Source organism: Rhamphochromis longiceps, linkage group LG16, assembly GCF_057381845.1.
Source record: "Rhamphochromis longiceps isolate RC_006_pf linkage group LG16, R_longiceps_female_GT1.1, whole genome shotgun sequence".
NCBI classification, from domain to species: domain Eukaryota; kingdom Metazoa; phylum Chordata; class Actinopteri; order Cichliformes; family Cichlidae; genus Rhamphochromis; species Rhamphochromis longiceps.
The window spans coordinates 39084623-39102703 of NC_140572.1; the positions used below are offsets into that span (position 1 = coordinate 39084623).

Genomic DNA, 18081 nt, shown 5'->3' on the forward strand with positions numbered 1-18081 from the left:
GTTTTGACTTTAACACGTACCCACACAGCAGTGTACGCCTTCAGCCTGTGAGCCAGGTTCAAACCTTTGCATGTAAAGCGCAGGCACAGGAAACCGTGTGATGCCAGCTGGTGAGCCAGAGAAACCAGCTGACTGAAGTTCATGTCTCCCCCGGCTCCGTGCGTGAGGATCACGGCGGTGTGAGCGTCCGACATGGCGGCAGGGACGCACAGGGCAGCATCTAAAGATTTGGCCCCAAACGGCACCTTCACCGCCTCCTGAAAGCCAGCGAGCACCGATTCAGCACCTCACAGCCAACCATTCTCTCTCCCGACCTTTACAGAGCAGTGAATGGTAAATGGCCTGTATTTATATAGCGCTTTTCTAGTCCCTAAGGACCCCAAAGCGCTTTACATATCCAGTCATCCACACATTCACACACTGGTGATGGCAGCTACATTGTAGCCACCCTGGGGCGCACTGACAGAGGCGAGGCTGCTGGACACTGGCGCCACCGGGCCCTCTGACCACCACCAGTAGGCAACGGGTGAAGTGTCTTGCCCAAGGACACAACGACCGAGACTGTCCGAGCCGGGGCTCGAACCGGCAACCTTCCGATTACAAGGGGAACTCCCAACTCTTGAGCCAGTGAAGGTGATTACATGGTGATACTTGAAAAATCAGAAGTCTTATCTCAAGCTGACTCTGACTCACTGGTCCATCACATCCAGCAGATTACTGTAACACTCTCCAGATCATCAGCTCATTCATCCTCACACACACGTGACCACATTACTCCACACCACTTCCACACTGGCTCCCTGCGACCTTTACGATCCTTCTGATAGTTCATACAGCTCTCTGTGGTTTGGTCCGTGTCTCTAACCCAGTCACACCTGTCAGGTCATCAGCTGCTCCAGAGCCAGAGCTCGGGGCTGGAGGTGCTTCACTTACTGTGGTCGTGATCTTTGGAACCAGCTGCCTGCTGGTCTGAGATCAGTTCCAGCCACGCTCTTATTCAAAATCAGACTCGAAACCTTTGAATTCCCCGAGGCTTACACTTCCTGCTGCGCTCACTGCCTACAGGCTTTGTAACCTGCGCAGGTGTTTGTGTGTTTGTGAAGCACACCGAGCCCACAGGACGTGGCGCGCGCTAGCCTCTCGTGCACCCGTCCTCTCGGTGCTCCGGGCTCCGCTCCTGGTTCGAGTTCCGTTTCATTCTAACCTGACTCTGGTTTCTGACATGTTTGCTTTTTATTTTTCATATTTACCTCCTCAAACGTCTCCATCACAAGCAGCTTCTTCTCTGGAACACCGAGGACTTCAATACGTATTAGTGACACCTAGCGGGGAGGAGTGGTCACTACAGCGTCACCAAACCTGTATCTAAAGTACTTTTTATTAAAAAATAAATAAATGGTTTGAAATGTTTATGTTTCATTAAAATTATTTGTTTCAGATTGTTCGCTTTTTAATATATCTTTATCCAGTGGACGTACTGGAAACGCAGCATCATACTTCATAATGGTCAGTCTCTGTAACACTTCCCTTCCTTCCCAGTCATCCTGCACACTGGCACATTGTTGGATATTACTGACATCTGATCAATTGAAACATCACCCTATACTCTCTATCATGTTTCATACTTTCAGTTTTATCCATGTCTGAGCATCTTTGATTTTATACGTTTGATTTTATATATCAGGATAAATATCTCAGCAAAAATATCACTTTGTACAGGGCAGTGACTCCTCACCAACAGCGACTCAATGCTTTGTGGTTCAAATCTAAACCATGCAACAGGGTAATGGTCAGTTATAAACAGCAGCATTAACTTTATGACACTTCCGTTTGTTTACTTTTTCACAAGGATACGATTTTTATTTTAAATGTTTTCCGTTCTGTTTTATCCGTCAGGTAAACTGAAGGCGTGGCCACGGCTGATTTTCCAACAGGCACAGCGGTCAGCTGCTCAACCTCAGGGCTGACACTAAACCTCACTGAGTAAATAATCTGACATCAGAGAGAAAAACACGCTCTGAACACATTAAAAGCATTTATTGAAAAATAAGAATCAGATATTCAAACCATAGTCATACAATTGATTGGCACTTTAAAAGAAAAGGCTGTCAGTTATGAAGTGGGAGGAGCTCAGTCACAGTTCATCCTTCACCTGAAAAACAAACATGAAAACACTCCTGTTAGAACAGCACGTTGGTCCAAACGTTCACTCTAACGTGGCTTCTTGGTGGTTGCAGTGACGCCTCACGTACACCAGATGGCGCCACAGACTGTAGAATAATAAAACTATCCCAGATTTAACGTTGTTTCCTCTTCTTAACGTGCAAAAAGTAAAATAAGGTCATTAGGATCTGCAGACAAGCTGCAGAGCAAACAAAGCATTTGGGTGTTTCTCACGTTTGTCCTGTGGCAGGAACATGGGAACAGGTCATCAGCAGGCTGCTCCACGACTTCCATGTCCTTCCGGATCTTCGGCTCGGTGACCTGGAGTTTGGCGTAGTCCTAGTTCGCACGCATAAATATGACATGTGAGGGAAGTGCGACACATTTACATCGGTCCGAATGAAGAATGATCAGCATTGTGTCAGTGCGACGCAGCGCGAGCACAGTAAGACTGCGTGAGTAGTAACATTGTATACTTTTTCAGTCGTGCAGTAACTCTGAAACTGTAATCACATTACCTTGATCAGTATGTAGTAATAACAGAAGATGGTGTCCCCCATGAGGTGACTGCGGGCAAACTGCTGACCTGCGAGAGCAATTTTCTTTGCCTGAAAGAAGAAAACAAAATGACACCACCTTCACTCGTCATTAGTGAAACCAGCGAGGATCCAGTCACGTGTTCTCGTCACCTCTTCGTCGTGGTCACGCGCCCACTGGATCTTCTCCAGCAGGTCTCTCAGGTCTGCCCTGACAGGGATGTAGTGCTCCCACGCTCGAAGCTGCTTGTAGAAATGTTCGTAGTACCCAGAATCCTGCTTCAGGACCACGCTGTCCCCCGCCAGCAGGTACGGCAGCCGATAAGCTGCCACAGTGCCATCAATGTTGATTTGGTACTTGTACTGGTGATGCATGGACACAATGAAAACACACACATTAGCATAAGAATATCTGACGTAATAAAAGCGTTTTTATGGAATATAATTCATCTCACCTTGAAAAAGTCAAAAAACGAAACATGTTTGACGAGCGGCCCGTAGAGGCTCTCGTCGTGTTTGAAGAAGAAGAAATTAGTAAAGGCGGCGTCTATGATGTGCGGGTGAGCCCTCGAAAGCTTGACCAGCTCCAGGCGCTCCTGTCGGCTGTCCCGCCCCCTCCAGAAGGCGGTGGCGTTCTTCTCGGGCCACGGCGGCCCCGTGTTGGCCTGAACCGACATCATGTCCAGGCTCACCCTGTACGGCAGAGGACGTGCTGAATGTTACATCCTCTGCAGTTTGTGAGATCACTAACCTCACAGGTGAGGGTCCAACATTAAACAGCTCTCATCATCACACCTGCATTAAATATCAACTCAAACAGCAGCAAGGTGAGAGGAGGAAATGCAGGTTCATACTGCAGTCTGCTTACTGACGGCCTCGGTGATGGCAGAGCACGCGTACATGAAGAGGAGCAGGAACCAGGTGACCCTGAATCCTCCCTTAGTTATGCTGCAATAGACGTAGGCTGCCGGGGATTCCCATGATGCACTGGGGGTTTCTTCTTCTCTCACTATGTGTTAACAGACCTCTCTGCACTGAATCATATCTGTTATTAACCTCTGTCTCTCTTCCACAGCATGTCTTTATCCTGTCTTCCTTCTCTCACACCAACCAATCACAGCAGATGGCCCCGCCCCTCCCTGAGCCTGGTTCTGCTGGAGGTTTCTTCCTGTTAAAAGGGAGTTTTTCCTTCCCACTGTCGCCAAAGTGCTTGCAGATAGGGAATCATACGATTGTGTTTTTGTCTGTATGTGTTATTGTAGGGTCGACCTTACAATATAAAGCGTCTTGAGGCGACTGTTGCTGTGATTTTGTGCTGTGTAAATAAAACTGAATTGAATTTACTGCCAGTTTCCGTGGTAACGTAGCAATACTTTAGCTGAATCCACACAGAGCTTTACCTCCCCATGGTCTCCAGGACGGACTCGGTCAGGTCATAGGTCGGCATGACGATATCTCTGGTGTTATTGGAGCCACACCAGGAGAAGATGGGATGAAGCTTCTCGGGAGGCTTCCTCTTCTCCAACGGCCAGTCACCGAGATTAACAAAGAACTCCACATCAGGGAGCCGCACCTGAAAATGTTTCATGATAATCATTACTGTTGCCACCGTCTGATCGCATATCTGCACTGATGATGACGATGATAACCAGCATGCACTGCACCAGTTGTGTCTGAACGTTTCATCCCTGATGCATCAACATATACAGACATTAAAATCAAAGTGTGTTTCTGGTCGTCTGAGCGACGGCTGAGTAAACGTAAACACGGATTACCTTTCTGGTGAGAGACAGCAGGACGGCATCCATAAAGATTCTAAACCCGACATGTTCCCCAAATGTCCTCACGTAGATCTAAAGACAACAGAAACACATTACAGAAAACAGCTGCTCACCAATCCAAGATTACCTTCACAGGTAATAGATTACACCGCTGCACAGGATTACAGGAGTCAGTGGCAGCTGAGTCGTTACTGCAATGATACAGTGACTTCAGTATTTCATTAAACTATAAAGAAAACAGACAGAGCTGTAAAATGATGCAGACATTAAAATAATTAAACAACTCGGCATGCTGGGAAATGTGGGAATGACTTTATTCCTTCTCGTTCATTTAAAGTGTTCAGATATGAAGTGAACACAGAGCAACAGAAACCCTGAAGCGTGACACTCGTCACATTCACCTCTGATAAAGGGACTCAGCTGCACTCACACACACAGTATGAAATGCAGTAGCAAAGTACTACTGTAGTAGTTTTTACTACTAAAAGCATCAATTTCACTTTACCACTGTCATACCTTTAGAGGGAACTAGTCATGGAAGCGGATACGTTCCTGAATATTCTCATGTAATGCGAGCAGTGTGTGAACCGGGCTTTAGACTCATCGCTATCACAGCAGCACTCATGCACACCTGGCTCTGCTCTTACAGGTGAGTCACACAGCTCCAGGGTCCAGGATGAAGGAACATTACCCTTCATATTCTTCCCTTCTACACTCACCTTTGGATCTGATGTGTGTCCAGAGGCCTACATGGTGTCGTGGTTTAAGAAGGCTTGGCTGGATGACTGAGAGGCCCACAAGCTGACTTTCTCAGCTTCCTCTCAGGTAAAACATAAACACCTATGATACGTCTGTGTTTGTTTCCCCAGGTGGAATCACCTTGTTGTCTTTGACGGTGTAGTGGCAGAGGCTCTGCCGCTGTCCGAAGCGCTGTGGGATCTCCTGTGCGTTACGATCTGGGTCGACACTCGGGTAAAAGGACAGGTCCCTCTCTATCTGTGCGAAGGACGGAGGGCAGTGCATGTGGGCCTCCCACGCAGAGCCGCTCTCCCGGGGACAGTCGCATCCCTCGTGATAGACCGGGCCTGCAGACGACAACACTGACTCATTAAGTTTCTGGATCCAGCAAAAACAGCAGGTGAAGACTCAGGATTGGAGCGTGAGCAGGAATCAAGTCCATGATGTCATTTATCAGAGTGAACATCGCAGCTTCACGGACCGCGCCCTACCTTTGAGAACAAACGGTGACTTGGCAACGTGCTCGTTCTTCAGCAAAACGTGGACGTGAAGCTCCGAGTAGGTGGCGTACATTCGGTAGCGGACCAGGAATGAGCCATCCCGACGATCCAGGACCTGGATCCAAATCCTGGTGAACTGCTCCACAGGAGACACAATCTTTACTTCAAAGGTTTTCTCACCAGGTGATGCAGTCAAACTGTGGGAGGAGGGAGAATACAAAGATATCTACTGCTGCTCAGGAGGACAGCATCTCATCTTATAACAACAAATACGAGCCGATGTTTACAAAGCAGCGGACTGAACCTTTGCCAGTTCATCATCGTATGGTTCATTTCAGCGCTCACTCACAGTTTATACTCTCTACATACAAGAAGGTTTAAAGTTTGCGTGTCACAGAAAACATCTGTGCCGTGGTGGTCTCCTAACAGATGTGTCTGGGTAACTTGGATCGTCACTCAGAGTAACAACTTGTGCACTGTTTTTTATGGTTGGGTGCACTTTTTGCACAGTCAGTGTGTCTGCACCAGCTCACGGTGCAGTAATGACTGTAGCAGGCATGATCACCACAGAGAGGAGGCACCTTTGATAAGCTCCTGCAACTGTGTGATGAAAAAGGTCATTGGAGGCCGTCTGACATCGTCCTGCCTGTGGTTTGTCTGTCATATCTGCCCTCACAGGTCAAAACTTCAGATTTAACACCACACTTTATTTTATATAGTGTTCTTTTGTAGTCATGCAGGTTTTTTTGGCTTATAAGTACAAATAGATAAGATAAAATGTTCTCTAAAGGTTCTCTTGAGCAATAGTTCTCCAGTTTTCTGAAGGTGTCTCAGTGTTTTTCTTTGGACACCCCATCAAAGGAGCTCTGATTCAAGCATAAAAATCCACCGAGCGATGGTCACACTTCACTGAAGCCTCATCAGAGAAGATTCAGTGAAGGACGGCTGAAGGGAAACAGGAGGAAAGGCTGAGGCTGAAAATGACACCAGAACTGGACTGAAGGTCAGAGGAACAGGTGTGATGGAGAGATGGATCCACATCATGGTCAGTGTGTACGAGGAGGTCAGGAGGAGGTCCAGCAGTGAGCGTCTGCAGCCATCTGTGAAGCACGGTGGAGGCTGTGTCATGGTTTCAGGTTCTTTGATAAACTGATGAATTACAGAGTCTGATCCACCACGCAGGAACATCTGGAAACATCTCTTTAGCATGACACTCGGACCTCAGCTCCACTGAAGCAGTGTGGGATCATCCTGACAGAGAACACAAGCAAAGGCAGAAACATCCGAGGAAGAGCTTTGACTGTCCTTCAGGAAGCCTGGAGAACAGTTCCTGAAGATCCTCACAGAGCTGCTCAGAGAGCTCAGACTGTGCTGAACAATAAAGCGGTCATACTAAATATTCACTCGGACGCTTTTTGCAATCACATAAACTCTTTCTTTGCTGCATTTCCATATTTATCAGCAAATTCGTGTCCCCTTTCTCTTCTAATATAAAGAACAGAGAGGTTTGACATGGCACTGGATATCTGATAGTGACACAGAGGAGATACGGAGGAGACTCAGAGACAGACGTGATTTTGCACACAGCTACATTCAGACCTTTGGTACTTCTGACTGTTAAATCACACCTGCGTGGTCACATGTGAGGTCTCCGGCTTGCACATGCGCATGATAATGAGAAAACCAGTGATGTGATTCTGACACCCCGATACGACAGTAAACTCCAGGCTCTGCAGCTGGAGTCGCATACCACAGGCCTCGCATTACTCACTTTTTCCCCGAGCTGTCCGCCGCCTGTATGTAGAAGAATCGAGCTGGAAGGACGACGCTAGCCTCCAGCCCGGGTCCCCATACTAAAGTGTTCGCAGCGCTGGGGGCCGAGCCCGCCTGAGACCCCCGCAGGTCATGCCCGAGCACAGCCAGACAGAAGAGCAGCCACCACGGCCGCAGTGCAGACATACCGGCCAATGCGCAGGCTCACACGGGTTACAGTTGTGCGAGCTCTCGGCCTCTGCCGGCCCAAACTGCCATTGTTCGTTCAACTCTGTGAAAACTGAGCGGACGGACTGAAGTCAGTGTGCAGCGTGTGAACTTCGCTTCGCTCCATCTACACTCACACGACTCACCGCAGACACCGCATTTCACATCCGGTTAGAACGAGCGCGGTATCGCTGTTTCAGGAACGTTAACGCTGCTAGCACACCGGCAGCTAACTCAAAAAAATCTTTTACAGTCCAGTAAACAATTAGCTGAATGAAAGGGGGCGGGACAACAGAGCGCGTTGTGAGACCCGATTGGCCAAGAGACCGATGGAGCTCCAGGTGTAAATGTGATTGGACGGAAACACGGAAGTTAAAGTCTTGGGTACATGCTGGCCTGAATGTAAGTGGTTGGAAATGAAAACTTTACCTCATATTTAAATAACAATAAAACGACTCCTCCCACTACTGGTAATAATATAAATGATAATAAACATGTTATAAATGTCACCTGAAAGTTATAACAAACTATAATTAATGTGATTTTATACGACGCAGTCGTATTTGTTTTACTAGATATAATTTTATTTATATTTATTTGTACAAAATAGAAATGTTCTTAAATTAAATTTGTACAAATCTGAAGTCCTGAAAGATTTCAAAGAAGTTAAAGTTTAAGAACTTTTTTTCCAGTGTAAATATTAAATATTCTGTTTGAAAGTGCAGTTCGGGCCATATGTGGAAAATTAAACCATTTTTGTAACTCACAGCTTTAATTCAAATAAATAAAACCCATAAATCTTCCCCGTCTCAGAGGCTCAGAAGTAGTTGGTCAGACTAACATAATTTTGAATACAAACTTTATATTTTAGTATCTGGATAAAAGTCTTTGCAATGATATTTTACTGCCTGGTGACATCACCACGTGCTGTTTCCTTACCTGAGATGCTCTGCCAGTGTCTCTCCGCCGCTTGTTTCTGAGTCTCTGCCTTAAGTTTTGCATTTAATAACTAAAGCTGCTCTGTTGGGCTGAGATCAGGTCACTGACTCAGACATTGGAGACTTTCTTTGCTTTCCTTGAGAAAGTCTTGGGCTGTTTTTGCAGTTTGCTTTGGCTCATTATCTGTCTGCACTGTGAAGCTCTGTCTGATCAGCTCTGCAGGATTATCTGAATGTGAGCAGAGAGGAAGCCCTGAGCTCTTCACAGCTCATCCTGCTGCTTCGATCAGCAGTCACAATCAAGACGAACAACCTTCTTCCACTGCAGCCATAGCCGAACTTTGGCTCGTGAGCTGTTTCCTCCTTCTCCAGTTTCTCTTCCCATTACTGCAAACAAGTGTTTATGTACCACTCTGCATCTATTATTAACTCCACAGCGCGTCTTTTGTCCCGTTTTCATCCCCTCATCCCTAACCAGTTGCAGCAGGTGGCCCCCTGGTTCCTTCCCACTGTCACACATGATCACAGGGGGTCATATAATAATAGATTGCATTTATATAGCGCTTTTCGGGGCCCTCAAAGCGCTTTACAATTCCACTATTCATTCACTCTCACATTCACAACAACAGCTACAGGTGTAGCCACAGCTGCCCTGGGGCAGACTGACAGAAGCGAGGCTGCCATAACGCGCTAATCTGCCCCTCTGGCCATCACCAGTAGGCGGTAGGTGAAGTGTCTTGCCCAAGGACACAACGACCGAGACTGTCCGAGCTGGGGCTCGAACCGGCAACCTTCCGATTACAAGACAAACTGCCAACTCTTTGAGCCACGACTGACTGTATATCATTGTAGTTCTTTACCTTCAGTATAAAGCACCTTGAGCCAACAGCTGCTGTATAAATAAAATTGAATGTAAACCGTCTTTATTTACATTCATGAAGGTGTCTCTTTGACAATAACACTCCTCCCTCCTCTGGAGTGTTAAAATGTTGTTTTTTTAACTAAAGAAAGAACTTGCGATCATCCACCTCAGCTGCCTTCTTCGGTTGTTTTTTCTGTCTGTGTGACACGTTGATTCCTTTTCAGCCTAACGAGGGCCTCCTCGACTTCCACTGACAGCTCGTTGGGTTTGGATAAAAGCGTAACTGGTTAAACTGTTTGTCAGTCAATAGGCCAATTATTGTTGAGCCTCTGACAGTGGGGACAGCGCATAGAAATGAACAGTAAATGCAGTACTTTTGTTAAACCTTGAATAAAATCAGGGAGTCTGCACGTTAGTCGCGTATTGATTTATAAATGCACTGCACTGGTGTATAAAAGTACACAAACTGTGTTCCAGTCAGAAAACTTATGGACCTACTAAATCTAACAAAACTGTCAAAATAATTAAAGTTTCTACATAAATATGATGCACTGGTAAAATCAGGCTTTTTGCTCTTAACATCACAGAATATCACAGTTACGTCTGTTCATGAACTATTTCTGAGCTTAAATGAACTCCAGTCCTCTTTATGTCATTAGACTCACCTGGCAGGTAGCGTTGAATTTACCAGAGGAAGGACAGTTCTTAGTCTGGAAGCTTTATTACTATTGATGAAAGGTAAATGACAATAACTGCATAAACCTGATCCTGGCTTTACCTGTGGGTCAAAACGTGGTTACTTACCTGAACAAAGGTCAAACTAAAGTGCTTTTGCACTCGCAGCTGGTTTAGTGACGAGAGCTCTCAGCCGTGTACATCAATCAATGTTTATTTCAATTTGCTGTTGCATCAACATATTTTCAGATCATTTTTTGTCAAGTAATTTCTATTACACTAGTATAATATCAAGAAGAACAAAAAGTGGTAGAATCCATTTAAATAAGACAAACGTTGCTGCCATCATTGAAAACCAAGTGAATGCCTCTTTAACATACTACAGTGTGAAGAACTACATCGTTCCTGTGATTTAGACAGAGCCAGAATACCAGATACAGTACCAGCAGTAACAGGTACAACATATACGAGAAAATATCCCAAGAATATACTTTATTTTTTATTTTTTTGTTTCACCTTTCACCCAAGATTGAACTGTACAGTTAATATAAAAACTGAAAACATAGAAACCGAAAACCTTCTAACAAAACACCCTGTCAGCAGAATCGGAGTTTTTTTGTCATTTTTTTGTGTATTTTGGTTTTGTGTTGTTTTTTCTGCACTTACACAAAACTCATTGACGGTACAGAGATAAGAGAGAACGACATTATTAGTTTGCTGTGTTTTAGACACCCCGTTGAACCAAATCCAGGTAGCCTGGCTGTAGGATTTCAGGTGAAGTCGGTAAAAATAAACGCGTGAAGGCCGCTCGAGCCTCAGGAATGTGTCAGCCGCCTGACAGGAAGCAGGCAAAGATGATTAGCAATGCAGATTCACGTGTTCCTCTTATTGTTTCAGGCTGTGGATGTATGTGCTGCCGTGCACGTTTCACGCGGGCGTGACGCCGCCACGATCAGCATAAAGGTCTGATGTGTGTGAGAGACGGATGCCGGTTATCCCGCGTTTGAGTTTTCAGTTCAAAATACAGACAAATACACAAGTACAAAATATCCTCCTCACTCGATGTTGTTCGTCCTTGTCGTGTGGCTACCCACTGACACGTAACACAATCACGATGTGATACACGACGACCATGTATCATGACACGTTTGTTGTTTTTAAAATACAAAAGCCTTCGTTAAAGAGGCCGTAACCATCAAATATAGGACTGCGACACAAGGATATCATAGTCACAGTCATCAAGAACGATATCGAAAGGAAGAGAAACCAAAACCGAACGAACGCCTTCATTTTTTTTTCACGTACTCGACGGCTGAACATCACTGGAAAAAACTGTCACTTCTCCCGAACCGCTTACTGACAAACAACTCCTCTTCATGTTCCCATCACGAAGACGGTGACAGTCACCACGAGTACTGCCTGTCATTATGAAAAGACGACTGCTCGGGTTGCACACCAGAATGCACCAACTGCAGAGTGAGGTGGAGAGAGATGTGAGGGTGTCGTTCACGTTGGCTGCTCTGGCTGAGGGAGGGTGTGGTTCTCTTTCTGCCTCACTCACACTTGCACACGCGACCTAACGTCGCGCGAAGGCAGCGATAGACTCAAAGATCAGGGACAACTAAAACACGCCTTCATATGTTCACGGTCACCGTTCTCTGCTGTGAGCCACAGGAAACCTGGATCAGCTCCTCCGTGGTTTTTATGGCACGTGAATATAAGTTTGTAGTATAGATATAAACACACTGACCGCAACACGCTCCCACACCCACGCCTTCTCTCGTGTTCATTTCACGGGTTTGTAAGTTGCAGCAGCTGAAAAGTGGAACTAGATTGCTGAGAGCTGAGTGTTAATACAACTGAGTTATATTTCATTTGCACTGTGCAGCCCAGAGTACGAACAACGTTTTAGCGGTTTTTAAGTGTGTGTCGACAAAGTTAACTGTGTGCGTTTGGTATATATAGTGTGTGAAGTAATATGAGCTGAGACTAGGGAGTAAAAAGAAACATTAAAAAAAGGGAAAGTAACACAACTTTTGGCTTAGTAGCAATGCAGGTATACGTTTCCCTTTTTATATATCATTTTTTGTTAATATCTCAAAAAATAGAAAGTTTTTCATAATTTGTGTTGTTGGCTTACATCATAAATAAAACGTCTTTTTATGTTTGACTCTCATGTTAAAGTAGCATGCTGCTTTTTAATATGGCAGTTGTATATTTTTAGTCATTCATTGCTGTTTCATGCATTTCTTGTTGGTTTCTTAGTTTTTGACTATCTACACAGTAAGGTCCAGAAAAACCGCACACACACACACACACACACACACACACACACACACACACACACACACACACACTTCCAGTTCCATCTTCAGACCTTCAAATGCCGCCATCTCCTCACCGTCCTTCTCGCTGCAGGTCTAGACGGGGAACTAGCCCGTCCTCATCACTCAGCGATGTGACAGTGTGTGCATGAAGCCAAGCCAGAAGCCATAAAGACAAAGTCACTGTGCCTCTCTTTGAATGCTTTCATTTTTGAAGTGAAAGTCCCGTCGCGGCATATCGTTCCCAGCAGCATGAGGGCAGACCGAGGCCCCCGTCCTGCTATTAGAACTGGTACCACTTCTTGTCCTTGCATTTCAGCATCAGCTGGAAAAGATACAAAAGGACATCTTCTTAATGAGAAGGACTGAAACCTTGAGAGCATTTCTTTTTATTGCATTGGGGAGTAAATTATTGATTTGCCAACAAGAGAATCATTTAATAACCACTTTTGTTGGCTTCAGTTCAGTTTTTGTTAATGTCTCAAAATCCAAAGTTGTACATTTAGATGCTCTTTATATTTTCACATCATGTTATGTTTCATTTTCACCTCATGAGCGTGCTTGGAGAAGGCTTCTGCACTAGTCATCATTAGGGCGGTGCGCTCCTCCAGCTCCCCCAGCCTCTGGCCTCTCTCATCCAGAGCAATGCGCGCCCTCGCCAGCTCGCCCACCACTCCACTAGCGGCGACCTTCATGCCCTCCACTCCTCCCTGTCCAGGGATGTGCTGCGCAAGACTCCGAGAAGCCTTCCCAGCCGCAGCCTCGCCGACTGTTGGAACGAGACAGAGTGACAGGGGTGTGGAAATCAAACGCACCCTGGGGTTCTTCAGACACGCCTCCTGATTTTGCCAACTGACTGTTTGTCATTGTTTGCCAACATTGTGTGCTCGCTCTGACTGCGATTGCCTCGTCTGATACAAGTTAAACTAGTCTGAGTATTTTCAACTTAAGAAAACTTTTAAGGTGTTCTCACATTGCCCCGTCTCACTGCGCGACCTCTTATTGGTTAGAGCGAGTGCTAGTCTCACAACCAAAGCCACAAAATCAGCAAGTACATCTTATGTAATCTGCCATGTGCAGGCTAAAGACATTCATGTCTTATTATTAGCAGTATAATATGGTGTCATGCATTCTTGAATGCTTTATATTAAGAAAATAATGTAGACAGACAACGCACAGAGCTCTTCTCTGTCAAAGGTGTGGGCATTTCCTCCAAAGAAGCCTTTTAAAAATCCTCGGTTCTGGGCTTCTGGTGTTTCTATTGGTGTAAACAGCTCTCCCAGCATTTCCTGCAAAAAAAAAAAAAGAATTTTAGAAGTTGCACGAAGGATGTAATCAGAGAAGATGGCAGATAATTCACTGGCCATCAGCAACAGACGGAGGGGATGATTGCCAAATGGCCAATTTTGCCAGCCCTAGTGCTGACCTGCAGGTTATCGCACATCTCCTGGCTGTATGTAATTCTCTGGACCTCTGTGGGGGAGCTGAGATACAGTGCCTGCCCCCCATTGGTGAAGTAAAAGGTTCTTGCAATGCGCATGTCTGTCAGAGGCAGGTAATTGACATCCATGAGCGGTCTTAAGCTGGGCAGACTGTGGGCAGAATGAAAGAGTGAAGAAAGGTAAGAACAGCTGTGTAATAATTACTGAGCTTCAAAAGTAAACTACACTGAACATCAGAATAAAAAGAAAGAAATCATTATTATGTTTCTTTTCTAATCTTTGGTAACAAAGCAGCTTTTCATAGGCTGTAGTCTCAGAGGTAAACTGCACGAATCCGGTCTTTAAGTCTGACGTCATTAGTCAAACGAACACTGCAGCATCACTGAGAGTTACAAACTGTCTAAATTCTTTCACCTTTAATAAAATGATCAGCGTTGCTGCTTTACCAGGTGTAACAATTCAGTTTAACATCCATGAAAACAGGATTTATTACGTTTAACAGAGTTAGAAGTTAGCAGGAAGTTAGCTCGCTAGCTTCCACCTAAACATGATATAGCATGTTCTGACTGAGAGATTTCTGGAAAATTCAAACGTACAGCTCTGCTATCACTTCCAACATAAATGAAGACAGAAAACTAAACAGCAGTGACGTTTGTAGGGTTACTGAAGTTGGGCTAGCTGGTATTTAATGATGTGCTACGTGATCGCTAGCGACACAGCTATGTTAGCCTAGCATAAACACAGTGAAGCTGGAGGATGAACGCTAACTTTTTTCCACTTATAAAAGTTAACGTGAGGGTTCCTGATGGTTAGAGACAAATGCAATCGCATGGCAGGATGCTGTAAACAGACCAAACTTCAGTCAGGAGAACAACTGAGATAATCCATCCACAATACGAGGTTAGTCATTAATATACTGCTGCAGGGGCTGTAGCTACATCGTAAGGGTTTAAACACTGAGCTTTAAAATGAACAGTGGTGGTAAAAACAGAGAGAGTTTTTTAGGGGCTTGTTCAGATTAAATAGAACAAGATACAAAACATGTTAAAAACACAGCAGCCTTAATAAACACAGTAGTTTGGACTCGGAAGCAGGTTCATCACATCATCACTTAAAGACCGGATAGAGCCAGACCATTCAGCATCCACCCAGTGAGTGGCCCTTGCATAGAGTCACATGTAACTCTCAGATTTCCTCTGCACCAAAACGCTCTCACTGACCGGTTCAGATTAAGTATCCTTACCTGTGAAAAGGAAAAAGCTGCTACGCAGCCACGTTCAGCTTAACAGTGCAAACACAGAAATGATAGCTGCGCTGACAGAGCAGGCTTTAAAGCAGGCCGCGCTACAGCGTGCGCAGATTAAAAAAACATCTAATAACAGAGAACTCGAGCGGCCGTGGTCATACCTGAGTGTCATGACGTGTCCGTTTGCACAGAAGCAGGCGAGGCACACGCTGTTGCACACAGACACCACGTCAGCCCTCAGCACAAAGGACGACTCTGTGATGTTGTGGACAAACAGGCAAGACTGCGAGGGCATCAGGAACACTTTGGCCTGCCTCTCAGAGCACACCACAGCCAAGTGTCCGTCTCCGCAGGCGTCCTGGGAGGACGATGGCGAAAAGTGGACCAGCTTGCGCCTCCGCAGTCGGTCGGGGTCCTCGGGGGCGTTGTGGTCCCGCCAAACCTCATAGGGGGGCTGGATGAGAGCTCCCATGCAGTCCAAGAAGCTGAAGCGTAACACAGAGCCCTTCAGCATCAGCACCGCTCCTGTGAGTGTGTGAGCAGGAGAGGGACCCAGCACACAGTGGGAGAGAAAAGTCTTTAAAGCTCAGCACAGGATGGAAGACGGCGCTAAGCGTAACATTTCAGTCAAAAAGATGCGTCTATGTTCTCACGTGGTCTTTAAAACTGAGCATGTATGTACAGACCACTGCTGCCAGAGTCCTGGCAGACCTCTGCTGTAGGTCTCTTCGAGTCAAAGCGGGGTCCTTCCTTTCCACTGTTGTGATTTTCCCTCTAATACTGCCTGTAATATAACGTTTGTATAGCTATACAAAAAGGACTGAATGATACAAGGCAAGCTTCACAACCTTGTACACTTAACTGCCTCACAAGTGCAACTACTGGATGCAGTAATACATTACTGACACTTTTCAGATGCTGCATTTACTACATCGGACGTTATCCAATAGACGCCCACAGGAGCACTTTAGAACGAGAGGAAACAATCCTTTCTTCTTCTCTTGAGTGGATCTGTGACCTTCCAGTAATAAGCTCGCTTCTCATAAGTTTAGTCTCAAGGGAAGAGCTGCTGCTTCAAAGGGACTGGAAATTTGGCTATATTGATGTTTTTACTTTGAACGGGAGACCTTTTTTTCAGGAGCAGTAATGCGTCTCTGAGTGGCTCCGTTTTGTGTAGACTGTAGAAACACTGTCCACACTCTGGAGTACAAAATCAAGCCATTTGCAAAATAATGCACGATGCCCATCAAAGTTTCAGTGAAAGAAAATCACGTGTAATTGAAACAAATGAGGCCTTTGAAGCCTCACAGCTTAACACGGTGCATCTGTGCTCTTGGAGAACGATCTCCACTTACTGTAAGAGTCGGCCACACATTTCCTCTCATGTTCATAACGACCGTTTGTGTCCACAGAATTCAAACTGAGTGAAAGATGAGATTTGTTTGGTCAGATCAGTGTCCCGGGGTTTAGACCGAGCTCCATCAGAGCAGCATCAGCATCACTGACATGATGATAACTTTATTATGGACTGTGGCCACTGTGGGTCGGCTCCAGCTGTTCAGGGTAAACTTCAGTTTCATACAGATCTGTGACGAATCAGTTTCCTCTACGTACCAAATGACCATTTTACTTCAAACGTAATTTTAATGCAGTTTTTCAATGACAATGAATCCACATTTTTGCCTTTTGAAGGCATGTGGTCCTAAACTTTGATCAGCTGTAACGCAGCCTGTGTCGGTGTCTGTGACTCAGCATTTGGAGTCCATGTTGAAAGTATGCTTAGTCCTTGCGCTGCTATTATTAGTTAGGATTTAGTTGAGTTTCATTCTGGTTTTGTTTCTTCTATAATTCCTCATTTATAAGTCGTCTCTTGTCATGTGTTTATTGTCTGCATGTTGTCATGTCCACGTCTCTCCATGTTTTGTGTTCTGTGTTCAGTGTGCTTGGTTTTACTTCCCCCTGGGGCACCATCATGTTCGTTTGTGTCAGCTGTGTTTGCACTTCCCTCGTTACCCTCCTGTGTGCTTCAGTCCGCTTACTGTCCTTGGTCGGGTCGTCTGTTTGTTTCATGTCATAGAGTTTTTGCTCCTACTGTTCAGGTTCCTGTGCAGTTTCATGCTCTAGTCTCTTGTCATTGTTTCCATATTTAGCCACAGTTGTTTCCCAGTTATGTTTCAGTTTAGTTTCACCCTTGTTTCAACTCGCCTCGCTTGTCTCTTTTCTCATCAGCTTAAATCAACGGCTCTTTGTTAAACCATAGTTCGTTGGGGTCCGTTCCTCAAACACACCGGCTGCTCAGCCGTGACAGCCCGTTTCAGTCTAAGTGATGTTTCCAATAAATTTCATGCTCAAAAAATGTTTCGTGTCACTCAGATTTCTTCTTGTTGCAGATTGAAGCTCTACTTGGAACCAACCATGCAAAATATGAATTTTGCCGTTTTTCAACTTTTGATTGGGATTCATTCCAACACATTTGTAATATGAAATCACTGCACTGAACTCACCTTATGAACTCCTAAATGAAGCATTACACTGAAAAACCTGCAGTTCTTGGAGCCTCCACTTCAGGCTGGTTTAAACAAACGTTACAGCAGAACAAGCACGAGTCACCGCCTGGTACAACTATCGCTGTTGGTCTCTGTTGCTATAGAAATATACATGACTCTATCCAGAATATTGTGACGCTTCATTCATTCGTGCTCTCCCATTAGCATGATGGCAAACTGCTGAACTACAGTGAAACTACAGAGGACCTGTGGCCCTAATCATGACCGTATCATAGTGTTGTTGCTTCAGCAGTATCATGTAGGCGGGTATAGTTTAAAGTGACTAATAACTTTGGTACTTCTTGTGGTACTGTTGCAGTTTCGGTGGTACTTACCACTTACGCCCATCG

The 18081-nt window shown here is 45.3% G+C and overlaps 3 protein-coding genes across 8 annotated transcripts in view; all 3 read right to left on the minus strand.

Annotated features, from left to right (window-relative positions):
* The window catches only part of tex30 (testis expressed 30), a 36197-nt gene that overhangs the window by 1082 nt on the left and 17034 nt on the right, over window positions 1-18081 (minus strand). Inside the window, exons 1-2 of one of the 4 annotated variants that reach the window (XM_085385102.1) lie at window positions 1251-1297; window positions 21-257 (exon numbers count right to left, since the gene is read on the minus strand). In XM_085385102.1, the coding sequence (XP_085241228.1) occupies window positions 21-257; window positions 1251-1268 (255 nt within the window). In that variant the 5' untranslated portion in view covers window positions 1269-1297. Of the gene's footprint in view, window positions 1-20; window positions 460-933; window positions 1298-18081 lie in introns of those variants that run through there. The other 3 variants (XM_085385104.1, XM_085385105.1, XM_085385103.1) reach the window with 3 other exon arrangements.
* poglut2 (protein O-glucosyltransferase 2) lies at window positions 2012-7960 on the minus strand. The gene is made up of 10 exons (XM_085385100.1): window positions 7490-7960; window positions 5710-5915; window positions 5360-5565; window positions 4475-4552; window positions 4100-4272; window positions 3155-3392; window positions 2853-3062; window positions 2682-2771; window positions 2398-2502; window positions 2012-2152 (listed from the first exon to the last, which is right to left on the minus strand). The coding sequence occupies exons 1-10, from the start codon at window positions 7675-7677 to the stop codon at window positions 2135-2137; spliced, it is 1512 nt and encodes a 503-aa protein (XP_085241226.1). The 5' UTR covers window positions 7678-7960; the 3' UTR covers window positions 2012-2134.
* Window positions 10372-18081, minus strand: part of stxbp5l (syntaxin binding protein 5L) — a 133307-nt gene continuing 125597 nt past the window's right edge. For all 3 annotated transcript variants that reach the window (XM_085385098.1, XM_085385097.1, XM_085385099.1), the window contains 6 exons: window positions 18067-18081; window positions 15347-15710; window positions 13924-14089; window positions 13675-13786; window positions 13046-13266; window positions 10372-12822 (listed from right to left, as the gene is read on the minus strand). The exon at window positions 18067-18081 is cut by the window's right edge and continues 225 nt beyond it. In XM_085385098.1, coding sequence (XP_085241224.1) covers window positions 12781-12822; window positions 13046-13266; window positions 13675-13786; window positions 13924-14089; window positions 15347-15710; window positions 18067-18081 — 920 coding nt within the window. In that variant the 3' untranslated portion in view covers window positions 10372-12780. The remainder of the gene's footprint in view (window positions 12823-13045; window positions 13267-13674; window positions 13787-13923; window positions 14090-15346; window positions 15711-18066) is intronic.

Excerpts from the sequence above, each read along its gene's own strand:
- poglut2 (XM_085385100.1), bottom strand. The coding sequence starts at position 7,677 with ATGTCTGCACTGCGGCCGTGGTGGCTGCTCTTCTGTCTGGCTGTGCTC. Across the intron at positions 5,916-7,489 it reads GCGGACAGCTCGGGGAAAAA|TTTGACTGCATCACCTGGTG; the intron begins GTGAGTAATGCG and ends CTCCTCCCACAG. Across the intron at positions 5,566-5,709 it reads GTCACCGTTTGTTCTCAAAG|GCCCGGTCTATCACGAGGGA; the intron begins GTAGGGCGCGGT and ends TGTCGTCTGCAG.